This window comes from Danio aesculapii, chromosome 1 (genome assembly GCF_903798145.1).
Source record: "Danio aesculapii chromosome 1, fDanAes4.1, whole genome shotgun sequence".
Taxonomy (NCBI): Eukaryota; Metazoa; Chordata; class Actinopteri; order Cypriniformes; family Danionidae; genus Danio; species Danio aesculapii.
Genome location: NC_079435.1, coordinates 26,461,070 through 26,474,227, shown reverse-complemented (window position 1 = coordinate 26,474,227; position 13,158 = coordinate 26,461,070). Strand labels below are relative to the sequence as shown.

Sequence of the window (13,158 nt, the reverse complement as noted above, 5' to 3'; positions counted from 1 at the left end):
TGAATGTCTCCCTTATCTGACCCATTAACTTCAGGTTGTGGAGTCTCTTCTAATCTTCTGATGAGTTGATTCAGGTGTGTTTGATTAGGGAGAGGTTGAAAATGTGTACTGTTGGTGTGCCTTCAGGAACAGGGTTGGGAAAAACTGCTTTAACTGATATCTTTAAAATACACTGTAAAAAATTCTGTAATTTTACGGTTTATTTCTGGCAGCAGGGGTGCGGGGAAAAAAAAGTAAAAAATGACAGTTAAATTACAGAAATGTAATTTAATGTCCGTTATTTTACGGTAACTTTCTTTAATTTAACGGCTGTTATTTTGCGTTTTTTTCCCTGGCACCCCAGCTGCTGGAAATAAATCATAAAATTACAGATTTTTGTTTTACAGTGTAGACTTTTTTGAAACATAATTAGATACACAGCAAAGTCCTCAGAGTAAAATTAACTTCTCTCACTGGTCCCACTCCCACAAAGAGAGTTAAAGTGCTGATTGAACTTTGAATAATGAACTCTCTCAAAATCTCAGCTCATTAGGATCATTAAACAACTCCACGAACAGCATCAGCAGCTTCACTTATTACAAACTTGTTTGGATATTTCTGTCATAGAGAGAATTACTAAAAATACTCGTTTTGTTAGACATCACCATTGTGGAGAGAGCAGTATTTACTTTACTTGTGCTCTTCGAGTCATGATTTTGTATGTTATTTTTTTTTTTTGACTGCTGTAATTATGCACTGGGGGTTCATATCGAATGGTTTTCTAGTTTTAAACATAATAAATGTGTTTTGGAATATAAATTAATCTGTTGAAAGCAGTTCTTTAGAGTTAGAATGGCAAATTTTACATTGAAGTGTTCTTACAACATATTTGCCCCCCAGCAAATATAGTTGCCGCATATTCAAATACGATTTTTGAGAAAAAAACTATAGAAAATAAATGCAAAACATGTTAATATAGGACACTATTAACAAGGCTATGTATATGAATGAAACCATTTAGAAAAATTTGGGCACAAATGGATTAAAAATCACAAAGACAGACAGATATGCACACACACACACATACATTTATGTAAATGTTTGAATATATAAATATACATATTCCTGCAATATTTATTCATTCATTTTCCTTTGGCTTAGTCCCTTTATTCATCAGGGGTCGCCAAAGTGGAATGAACTGCCAACTTATCCAGCATATGTTTTACACAGCGGATGCCCTTACAGCACAACCTATTACTGGAAAACACCTATACACACTCATTCACGCACATGACCTAGGGCCAATTTAGTTTTTTCAATTCACCTATAGCACATGTGTTTGGACTGTGGGCGAAACCGGAGCACCTGGAGGAAACCCACACGAACATGGGGAGAACATGCAAACCCCACACAGAAATGCCAACTGACCAAACTGGGACTTAAACCAGTGACCATCTTGCTGTGAGGTGACAGTGCTAACCACTGAGCCACTGTGTGGCCCTGAAATATTTATATTTCTATTAATCCAAAGTACATGGGTCACTAATAGATAAGAAACAAGGGTTAAAAAATATATATGTAGAAATGTTTCATAGAAGTTTGAGATTGCTGTCTTATATATAATATAAAAACATATATATTCATTTATCCTTGACAAATATTCATTCATTCATTTTCTTTTCGACTTAGTCCCTTTAATAATAACGGGTGGCCACAGCGGATCTTATCCAGCATATGTTTTACGCAGTGGATGTCATGACAAATATATTATTATATTTTAAGCTTATGCTCAGCTTTTTTAAATAGTGGCTTGTAGGAACGTACAAAAAGTGAATTGAATTGAACAGGGATGTCAATGAGGTTCTTATAGATAGACTTGCAGTCAAAAATGTCACTTCATATAAATAAAATTGGCATTGGTTACTTTTCTGGAAAACCTAAAACACATTTTTCCATGCGAGTTTGGTCACACTTTATTTTGATGGTCTGTTTGTTGAATTTAAGATACATTGCATCTACATGTCAACTAATTCTCATTAGATTATATGTAGACTGTTAGGTTGGGGTTTGGGTTAATGTAAGTTGACATGTACTTGCAAAGTTTCTTATTGTCAGTTAAATGTCTGTTGAAGGAGCAGTATCAGCAGACAGTCTACTAATACTCAAATGGAGCATCAAAATAACATGTTACCGGGAGTTTTGCTCCACTTTCAGATATTAAAGTACATCCACAAAAGAGTGCTGCAAAATTGTGCTGCACTAAATAATTAAATTCACAACATGTAAGAATATTTTATTAAAATACTTTCAAGAGTTCACACTGACTGAGTTCATTACTAATTGATAATAAGCTTGTTTGGCATCCCTCCCGTTGGCAGGGCGAGAGGGGAGTTTGAGCTCAGGTAGATCTTGATGAACTCCCCTGACTTATTTCTGGCCAATGACAGATATAGGGATGGCTGAGGAGAGATATAAAACTTCCTAAGAGCTTGACTTTGAGGCCAGTTTGGTATGTTCAATTTACTTAGGTTGCGTGTTTTTTTGGACTGTGGGAGGAAATCGGAGGACTCAGGGAAAACCCACGTGAACATGGGGAGGACAATCAAGCTCCGCCCAGAAATGTCAACTGGTTTAGTAGGGACTTTAACCAGAGACTTGCCATGTCGGCCATCTAGAAAGGGGGGATGAGTAGGGTTGGGGGTGGGGGGGTTCTTCAAGTTGAAGATACTGAGATAAGAAACTGGTTATTTATAGTGAGTTAGGAATCATCTGATTGGTGAATCAATTGTAAGCTAATGGACAATCATAAGCATGTGATCCTCTCAAAATTTGTTAATATATAAACCACACAAATCGCTGTTATAGGTCTTGCCGACTTATTCACTTACAGTACATTATCCTAAATGTTTTGAGGAATGTTCCGATAACAGCGAAGTGAACTATTTTAACTAGTGACGCTGAGCGTGTCTAGTGACACCATGCATGATATCATACACCCTTGATTTCTTATTTTCCATAATAAGCTCATCTTCCAGATGCTTCAATAGTCTTGTTTCACTTTGATGGCTTTCAGACTTTCTCCGCTTCATACTGCCATGATTATAAGTTTTAAATACTTTAGCTCATCCATGAACATGGTTTCCCATAGGGTGCAATTGTAGTGAGTGGGGTGGGGCAGAGAGTCATGAAAAAGTATGTAGCCCTGGTCACACTAGAGTTTGAGCTTGCAAAATTGTGTCGTACGTCGCTGCGAAAAGGGGCAGGATTAAACAAGATGATTAGACATTAAAAAAGCGAGTGATTGCTCCATGTTTTAAACTTCTGTCCAGAGAGGTCATGTTTTGATCCTTGATTGGTCTCACGCACTCAAGTGATGCGATTTCGCAGGTCAGAGTTCACCAAGCTTGAACTTTGCACTGCAGCAACCTGCGAAACTTGACGCATGACCTTGCGTTTCCGGTCTGATGCTTTCACGTGCGGATAAATGGAAATCTATTAGGAGAAATGCCCAGTGTGACCGCACTTTTCTCCCCACAGACTTCCATTCATACGCACGCTAAAGCTGCAGTCACACTAGAGTTTGGCTTGTGAAATTCTGTCATACGGCCCTGCGAAAAGGGGGTGGGGATAAACAAGATGATTAGACATTTAAAAAAGTGAGCGATTAGTCCATATTTTACATTTCTGTCCGCATCACATGATGAGAGGTCATGTTTTGATCCTTGATTGGTCTCACGCAATCATGTGATGCGTACAGAAATTTAAAATATGGACCAATTGCTCGCTTTTTTAAATGTCTAATCATCTTGCTCAATCCCACCCCCTTTTCGCAGCATTGTACGACAGAATTGCGCAAGCTCAAACTCTAGTGTGACTGCGGCATGAAAAGGAGAAGATACAGAAGTGAAAGACCAGAGAGGACCAGACCTGCAGCTTATGTTTGTTTTGCTTTCAGCTTGACAGTAGTTGCCGTGAAGGACTCATTTGTTTTGTGTTTATTTAGTTATTAAAGTATTTAAAAGTTTGTTGGATCTCCGTCTCCTTCTTGCTGATGGCCAGGGACCCATCAATCATTACATTGTTGCCCAAAACGCAGGAGATGGGTGGACATGTTGTCCAAATCCCCTCACTGCTAGGAAGAGTAAGTGCTTGGGACTTAACCTGAGTGGGGAAGAAGCCTGTTGGTCTGCCACATGTTGTCGAACTAAGAATTAAACATGGTTTTACCCTGACTTGGGTCTATTCTTTTAGAAAACATATTTTCATTACTGACTAATTGTTTTTGTCTCTCAGGTCCGTCTCTGGTAGGTGTGGTAAGAAAAGACTGGGCATCTCAAACTAGTGTCGCCCTCTCATGGCAGGAAACTGAACAGCCACATGCTGCCATCTTGGACTATGAGATTAAGTATTATGAAAAGGTAATTTAACTACTTTTTTCTCTAATACTGTAATAATGAACTGTAGGTTAAATGTTCATTTCTCACATTTGTTTAGGAACAGGAACAGTTAAGTTATTCATCTACACGTACAAAATCTCCAAGCGTGATAGTGACAGGACTGAAGCCCTCCACAGTTTATGCGTTTCATGTGCGCGCTCGAACCCTCGCCGGCTACAGCAGTTACAGCCCTAAGTTTGAGTTCGCCACAGGAGATGAAGGTAAGCATTTCTCTAAATTGCTTCATTTCAATACCTGTTAGCCTAAAACGCTGCAGTTATGTCCAATTTTCTGAAACTGTGGTCATACCATGTCAGCTGCGTGAATAGAGTTTTAAACAAATGTTTAAAGGGAACGTTTTCTGTTTACTGTGAATGCCCTGTGATTTCAGTACTTCAGTATTGCTGTTGGGCTTATCTTAGCGCACAGTATGTAAATACCACAGACCTGTCAGCTGGCATTAAGCCGTTTCGGAGTCTTAATAAAATGAGGTTGCGAATGCATGAACGCATGTCACCCACCTATCACAAACATGAACCTGCATTGAAAAAGAGACTTTATTGTTTTTGTGCTTCTTTCTCTTCTTTTTTCTCTTTTCCTTTGACTTGCGCGCACACACTCACACACAAACACTATTGCAATCTCTCTCTCTCTCCTCTCTCTCACGGTTTCAGACTCTGAGGAGGCAGTTGATCAGGGCCAGGTGTTGGTGATTGTTACAGCCACAGTGGGGGGCTTCTCTCTCCTCGTCATTCTCACCCTCTTCCTTCTCATCACTGGCAGGTAATGAGGGAGCAAATAATGAGAGGGCAAGTAAATACACTTCAGGATAGATGAACAGATGTTGTGCTTGTGCATTTACTCTATCTATCTATCTATCTATCTATCTATCTATCTATCTGTCTGTCTGTCTGTCTGTCTGTCTGTCTGTCTGTCTGTCTGTCTGTCTGTCTGTCTGTCTGTCTGTCTGTCTGTCTGTCTGTCAATCTATTTATGCCTGTCTGATTTTATTGGACTATCTATCTATCTATCTATCTATCTATCTATCTATCTATCTATCTATCTATCTATCTATCTATCTATCTATCTATCTATCTATCTATCTATCTATCTATCTATCTATCTATCTATCTATCTATCTATCTATCTATCTATCTATCTATCTATCTATCTATCTATCTATCTATCTATCTATCTGTCTGTCTGTCTGTCTGTCTGTCTGTCTATCTGTCTGTCTGTCTGTTTATGCCTGTCTGATTTTATTGGACTATCTATCTATCTATCTATCTATCTATCTATCTATCTATCTATCTATCTATCTATCTATCTATCTATCTATCTATCTATCTATCTATCTATCTATCTATCTATCTATCTGTCTATCTGTCTATCTATCTATCTATCTATCTATCTATCTATCTATCTATCTGCCGTTCGGCCGTCCGTCCATCTATCCATCTGTCCGTCTGTCCATCCGTCCACCCACCCACCCATCCATCCATCTATCCATCTATCTATCTATATGTCTGTATGTATGTCCTTTCTATCTATCTATTTACCTGTGCCTGTCTGTCTCTCTGTCTGTCTCTCTGTCTGTCTGTCTGTCTGTCTGTCTGTCTGTCTGTCTTTCTGTCCGTTTGCTCGTTCCTTCGCACGTCTGTCTTATCTGTGGCTATATGTGTCATGGATATTTTCGTTCATTCACTCGTTTACCCTTAATTTAGCTGCTTGCTTATCCAGCCATCGTCTAATAGGCCTGTTGGCCACGGAGCACCTTCCTATTTTCCGATTGGCTGAGCCATGTCGCTGCCTAATTAGTCGGAATGCTGCAGGCTCCCGGCAGCGTCCGTGTCTGCTGCCATGAAATGTCCTGCTGTGAGACTGACAGCAAGCTTAAACATGCCACACAGTCCTGTGATTCGCAATATCAGCATGTGCAGTGCGCTGTGTGAAACCTCAGTCAGCCAGAGCCCCAGTGCCATCACATCCTCACACAGCTGCAGGGGCTGATGGCACCATGTTCAGCTGCTGGAGCAGATTACCAGGGAGCAAAATCTGGTTTCGAGCACTTTTCAAATAAATCAGGGGCTCATAATGACGGACAGAATCAGTGTCCTCATTTGTCGAGGACTGAAATTAATTTACAAATGAATGCTCTTTAGATGTTCATCATTTTAATTTCAACATTTCAGCAGCCATTCAGCCATACTATGTCTTGTTTTATGGTTACGTGATTGCTGTCCGTTCAGCACCATGGACAGAGACAATGGCTTCAGCACCACAGACACTAGCTTCAGAACCATGAACAGTGATTAAGCCATTCATTCATTCATTCATTCATTCATTCATTCATTCATTCATTCATTCATTTTCCTTCAGCTTATTCCATTTGTTCATCACGGGTTGCCACAGCGGAATGCCAACATATCCAGCATATGTTTTACACAGCGAATGCCCTTCCAGCTGCAACCCAGTACAGGAAAACATCCATACATTCTCATTCACTTACATACACATACATACATTCACATACATGCACTACGGCCAATTTTGTCTTTTCAGTTTAGACAATGTCTTATAATATATTATATTTTTCAAATAATTGACTTTTATATATTTTAGTTGTGCAAACATGAAGTATGTAAACTGATCTGGTCATGTGAGAGATTTGTATCAAGACCATCTTTTTTTTTTTTTTTTTATTCAAAAGTTAACCCATTTAAGCCCACCGGCAACAATAGTTGCCAAAATTCATAGTTGACATTTTCCTTTTTTAAGTTATTTTCTACATGTTATCCATGTTTAATTTGTCAATGACATGCAAGCAAACCACCAAATAAAAGGTTTCAAGAAAGAAAAGAAGGGAGTTGATTGAATTACTGTCACGTAAGGCTTTCAAATTTCCCAGAATGCAAAATGGAGGCAAACCCTCCTAAATGAAGGCAATTTTCATATGACTGAAAATTATTTTTTGTTCACAAATACAAATCAACATAATCATGAGGGTCTCTAGATTTATCCAAACAAAACACATCTTTCAATAAATCTATAGTTTTTTTTTCTATACTTACTCAAATGTTCATGTGGCAGCTAATAGTTGCCAATGGGCAAAAACCTTGTAAGTATATAAATCATGAGAAATTAGGGAGTAATGTGTTAATAAGTTAATAAATAAAGGTTATTGGTCTTGTTTATTGTTTTTTTTTTTTCTTTTTTTCTTTCATAATACAAAATTATGAAACATTTTGCCAGCCAAAAATAACTTAACCCTTTAACTGATATATTTACTTTAAAGTAGACTTTTTTGATACATAATTTGATACACAGCAAAATCCTCAGAGTAAAATCAACTGCTCCCACTGGTTTCACTCCCACAAAGAGAGTTGGAGCAGAGTTAAAGTGCTGAGTGAACAAGGAATAATGAACTCCTTCTGTTAATAGGCAGAATCACTGAAAAAAACACAAAATTAAAACTGAATTCAGTCACAACCTTAGGCCCTGCTGTACACACAAACATAGGTATTGTCTAAATCGCAGCTTTTTCTACACAGTTTGACTGTTCATCCACACAAAAACACAAACACTCTAACCCAAATTTTTGAATCTCTTGACAGCGTGAAGATTTCAAAAGCACCAGAGTCTGTGTCTTTTAGAAAATGGAGAAAAAATCGTTTTGTTTACAAAAATAACATGTTGACATGGCTTTAGAGGTACTCAACTCTCATTGTGTCTCTCAAAATCTCAGCTCATTAGGATCATTAAACAACTCCACGAACAGCATCAGCAGCTTCGCTTATTACTAACTTGTTTGGATATTTCTGTCATAGAGAGATTTGCTAAAAATACTTATTTTGTTAGACATCACCATTGTGGAGAGAGCAGTATTTACTTTACTTGGGCTCTTTGGTCATTATTTTGTATGTTATTGTTTTCTTTGACTGCTGTAATTATGCACTGGGGGTTCATATCGAATGGTTTTCTAGATTTAAACATAATAAATGTGCTTTGGAATATGAATAATCTGTTGAAACCAGTTGTTTTGAGTTAGACTGCCAAATGTTCTTCTCCTATGCAAATTTTACATTGAAGTGTTCTTACAACACATTTGCCCATCGGAAACTATAGTTGCCGCATATTCAAATATGATTTTCTAGAAAAAAAAAGATGAAAAACCTGGAGAAATTAAATGCAAGACATGTTCATATAGGACACTATTAACAAGGCTACATGGAACCATTTTGAAAAATATGGGCACAAATGGGTTAAACGTCCTACCTAACATCAACAACAACACTTTCAGAAATAAGAAAATAGAATATAATTTATGTCTAGATGGGATTTATATTCACAAAATAACAATGTTTCCACTAATCTGTTACATTTCTCTTTGCTCGGACAGGTGCCAGTGGTATATAAAATCAAAGATAAAGTCAGAAGACAAAAAAAGGACTCAGTATCAAAACGGGCATGGTATGAGATCTTAATTACATACATAAATCACATACACACATAATATAGTTTCAGATACATTCACAGTTCCTCAACAAAAAAATACATATATCATTTGTAACCTTGTGTTTTTAGTACCATTCCCAGGATTAAAGACGTACATTGACCCTGACACTTACGAGGACCCTTCACAGGCCGTTCATGAGTTTGCCAAGGAAATCGATCCATCTCGTATCCGAATCGAAAGGGTCATCGGAGCGGGTCAGATCTCTTTTTTACAGCTATTTCTCAGCAGCCCATAATCCACTCCAGCTTTTTCTTCATCCAAAATTAATTATTTCTAACTCATGACATGTTTAGTTACAAGATAAATTTATTTAAAATATTATGTGTCTTTCTCTCTCCTTTAGTCTCCAGATCCAGGCTTGGGTTGCAATTTTGTGTCTAATTAAAATACATTTCAAATCATTTTCCCAGTTAAGCCCTTAACTGCCTCTGAAAAATCACTTTGTTATTCTCCGAAGACAAAATGATCTGAATCTAATCTTCAGTGAGATAAGTAGGAAATAATTCAATGCAAAATAATTGTCACAAAGAGAACGTTGTTAAGTGTCTTATGTACATGGTTGTTTGGTATAGTTTGACTGCCATCTAGTGTTTAGTATGTTAAAGTACAACCAGTAACTACAACACTGAAAATGAACTTGTGAACGTGTGTTTCCTGGCATATCCTGATTTTTCTGTTTGACACCTTCCTGATTCACCACATTTTGCAAATAACATGATTTCTCTTAAAAAAACTGAATCAAAAATGAATTTCTAAATCTAACTCTGACTGTATTCCTGAAATCCTGATATGAACTATGTGAATACATCTCATCCTGATTGTATAAGTTTAAACTTGACATGAATTGTTAACTATTCTTCATATCTGATTGGTTGTTTTTAATGTTCCAAGATTATCAATCAAGTTGATCAAGCATCATGCGTTTGGAAAAATTAGGTTGTGCTTGTGTCTTACAGGCGAGTTTGGCGAGGTGTGCAGTGGTCGTCTTCGTATTCCAGGAAAGAAGGAAATTCCTGTGGCCATAAAGACTCTGAAGGGAGGATACACTGAACGTCAGAGAAGAGACTTTCTGCGAGAGGCGAGCATCATGGGACAGTTCGATAACCCTAACATCATCCATCTGGAGGGTGTAGTCACAAAGAGTAAGAGAAGTGTAGTCTATGATTGATTGATTGATTGATTGACAGATTGATGGACAGAACCATCTTATTTATATTATTAAACATAGATGTCACATGATTCTTCAGAACTATTCTGATATGTTGATTTTTATTCTCATCAGTGTTAAAAAAACTAATAGAAACTTTGTATTAACCATGATGTAACCTCTTTGTGTTTTTAGAAAACACTTGTTTGAAAATAATTATATTTTTCACCTTATAATTTTCTTTATAAAAAAAACAGCTCATTATTTACCATCACTTTTGATTTAATGAACATTAAAAAAATAAAATAAATAATATATATATATATATATATATATATATATATATATATATATATATATATATATATATATATATATATATATATATATATATCCTCAAATCAGAAAACGTTGAAACAGTATGGAAAACACTAATAAAAAAAAAAAAGATTAAAATTTGTGATTTCTAAATTTACTTTGACTTGCATTTCATTGCAGACAATACAACAAAGATGATTTAATATGTTCCTCATGATTTTTATTGTTTCTAGTTGACAATATTATTTCAAAATAAACATGTATTCCAATTTTGGTTCTTGCAACACATTTTAAAAAAGTTGGAAGAGTAAAGCATTTACCACTTTGTAATGTTGCCATTCCTTTTTTACAACACTTAAAAGACATTTAGGGACTGAAGATACCAAGTGATGAAGTGTTTCAGTTGTAATTTTATTTCATTCATCATGCAAACAAGTCTGAAGGTGGGCAACAGTACAGGGTCTTCGTTGTCTATCTTCCATTCTCTATTGGAGACAGGTCGGGACTGCAGGCATGTCAGTCAAGTACCTGTATCCTCTTCCTCCACAGCCAGGACTTTATGTGTGCAGAATGTTGTTTTGCATGGGCGTCCCTGGAAAATAAGGCAGCATATTGTGCTCCAAAATCTCTATGTCAGTGGTGTCCAAACTATTTGGGCTGAGGGCCAGATGCAAAAAAAAAACAGACACGCATACAGTATATATATATATATATATATATATATATATATATATATATATATATATATATATATATATATATATATATATATGTATGTATATATGTGTATGATTGTATGTACGTATATATGTGTATGTATGTGTATATATATATATATATATATATATATATATATATATATATATATATATATATATATATATATATATATATATATACATACATATATATATATATATATATATATATATATATATATATATATATATATGTATGTATATATGTGTATGATTGTATGTATGTATATATGTTTATGTATGTATATATATATATATATATATATATATATATATATATATATATATATATATATATATATATATATATATATATATATATATATATATATATATATATATATATATACACATACATACACATATATACATACATACAATCATACACATATATACATACATATATATATATATATATATATATATATATATATATATATATATATATATAAATGTGAGTATGATTGTATGTATGTATATATGTTTATGTATGTGTATATATTTATATATATATATATATATATATATATATATATATATATATATATATATATATATATATATATATATATATATACATATATATATAGATATGTGTATCACAGTAGGCAACAAATAAATACATAAATTAAAAAGATAAAGATATCATGAATTGCAAATTTGGATGAAACGAATGGATGAAACGAATTACAGAATAGGTTGGATCATCATTGGCCCAAAGCCGTTTTCTGCCTGATACATGTTTGTCCTTAGTTTGATACACTCACAGCTACGCTCTGACATGGAAACAAATACTGATTCCATGCTATACATATTCTGTCTCCTATTATAAGAGAAAAACAGAAAAAAGAAAAAAAATGTGATTGTAGTTTTGTCTTGTCTTTCATTTAATCCAACATTCACTGCCTACTTGAAATGAGCAGATGTTAAATTAGCATTACATCACAAAAAATAAACACTGCTGATGAAGCCAAAATTGAACTTCTGCATTCAACATTGTGGAAATGACCAGTCACTTGAAGACAGAGATGAATAATGTTGTGATGTCTGTCCCATTTCGCTCAGTTTCTTTCCATGAAACTTTGTCCATTACTTACAGGTGTCCTGTTTTCCTCTTTGTAGGTCGGCCTGTGATGATTGTGGTGGAATACATGGAGAATGGCTCCTTGGACTCTTTTCTGAGGGTATGAAAACTTTGAAAGTCGCAAACCACATCTGTAATTCCTTATTTATGTCACCTACATTCATTTAATAGCAAGAGTTTTTTTTTATTGTGAAAACTGATTGATTGTTCAAATAAAATGTCTTTGGAAGTTGACAAATCCTGTATTGTTGTAGTCTAAAACAGTGATTGTCACCCAGGGGGTAAACTTCTAAGGAGTCTTCAAGATCTCGTAAAATAATATTTTTAAAAAATCACTACATTTCAACATATTTATATTATCTTTCTGAATATTTTATTTATTTTATATTTCCCAGCAAATATATATATCGCCTGATCTCACGAGAAAACATAAGTGTTTTATGTTTTGTCAGTTTAGTGGCTAATTCGTACGAAATTGTATGATTTTAAAAAGGAGACGTGGCACCTAATCCCACCCCTAAACCCAATCGTCATTGGGGGATGAGCAAATCATACTAAAATGTATTAATTAGATGGTACGAATAAGCCGCTAAATCAAGTTATGAATTGCCGTGAGATTGTGTTGATACATACAGTAGGTGAAGACAGTAGCAAAAATGAACATAAAATTAATTGACTGAATTGAAAATGTAGGCAAAAAATTACAATGACAGCAGGGAAAGTATAGAACATAAAGTTTACTGTACATTCAAATTACATCAATGCTTTACAGAAGTAATTTAGTGCACTTATTAAAAAAGGGAGAGGTTGTGTTTTCTGTTGTTTCATTTTTAAATTATCTGATTGTAAGGATGAAGGAGTCATTGAACCAAGGGTGTAGGTTTGCACTTGACATTGGTTGGGACGGGTGAATCAAACAC

General features: G+C 35.1%; 1 protein-coding gene across 2 annotated transcripts in view; it reads left to right on the top strand.

The window, feature by feature from the left end:
- The window catches only part of epha6 (eph receptor A6), a 248,440-nt gene that overhangs the window by 220,714 nt on the left and 14,568 nt on the right, over positions 1-13,158 (top strand). For both annotated transcript variants that reach the window (XM_056458117.1, XM_056458109.1), the window contains exons 6-12: positions 4,273-4,397; positions 4,474-4,636; positions 5,090-5,198; positions 8,815-8,885; positions 9,000-9,125; positions 9,888-10,073; positions 12,277-12,338. In XM_056458117.1, the coding sequence (XP_056314092.1) occupies positions 4,273-4,397; positions 4,474-4,636; positions 5,090-5,198; positions 8,815-8,885; positions 9,000-9,125; positions 9,888-10,073; positions 12,277-12,338 (842 nt within the window). The remainder of the gene's footprint in view (positions 1-4,272; positions 4,398-4,473; positions 4,637-5,089; positions 5,199-8,814; positions 8,886-8,999; positions 9,126-9,887; positions 10,074-12,276; positions 12,339-13,158) is intronic.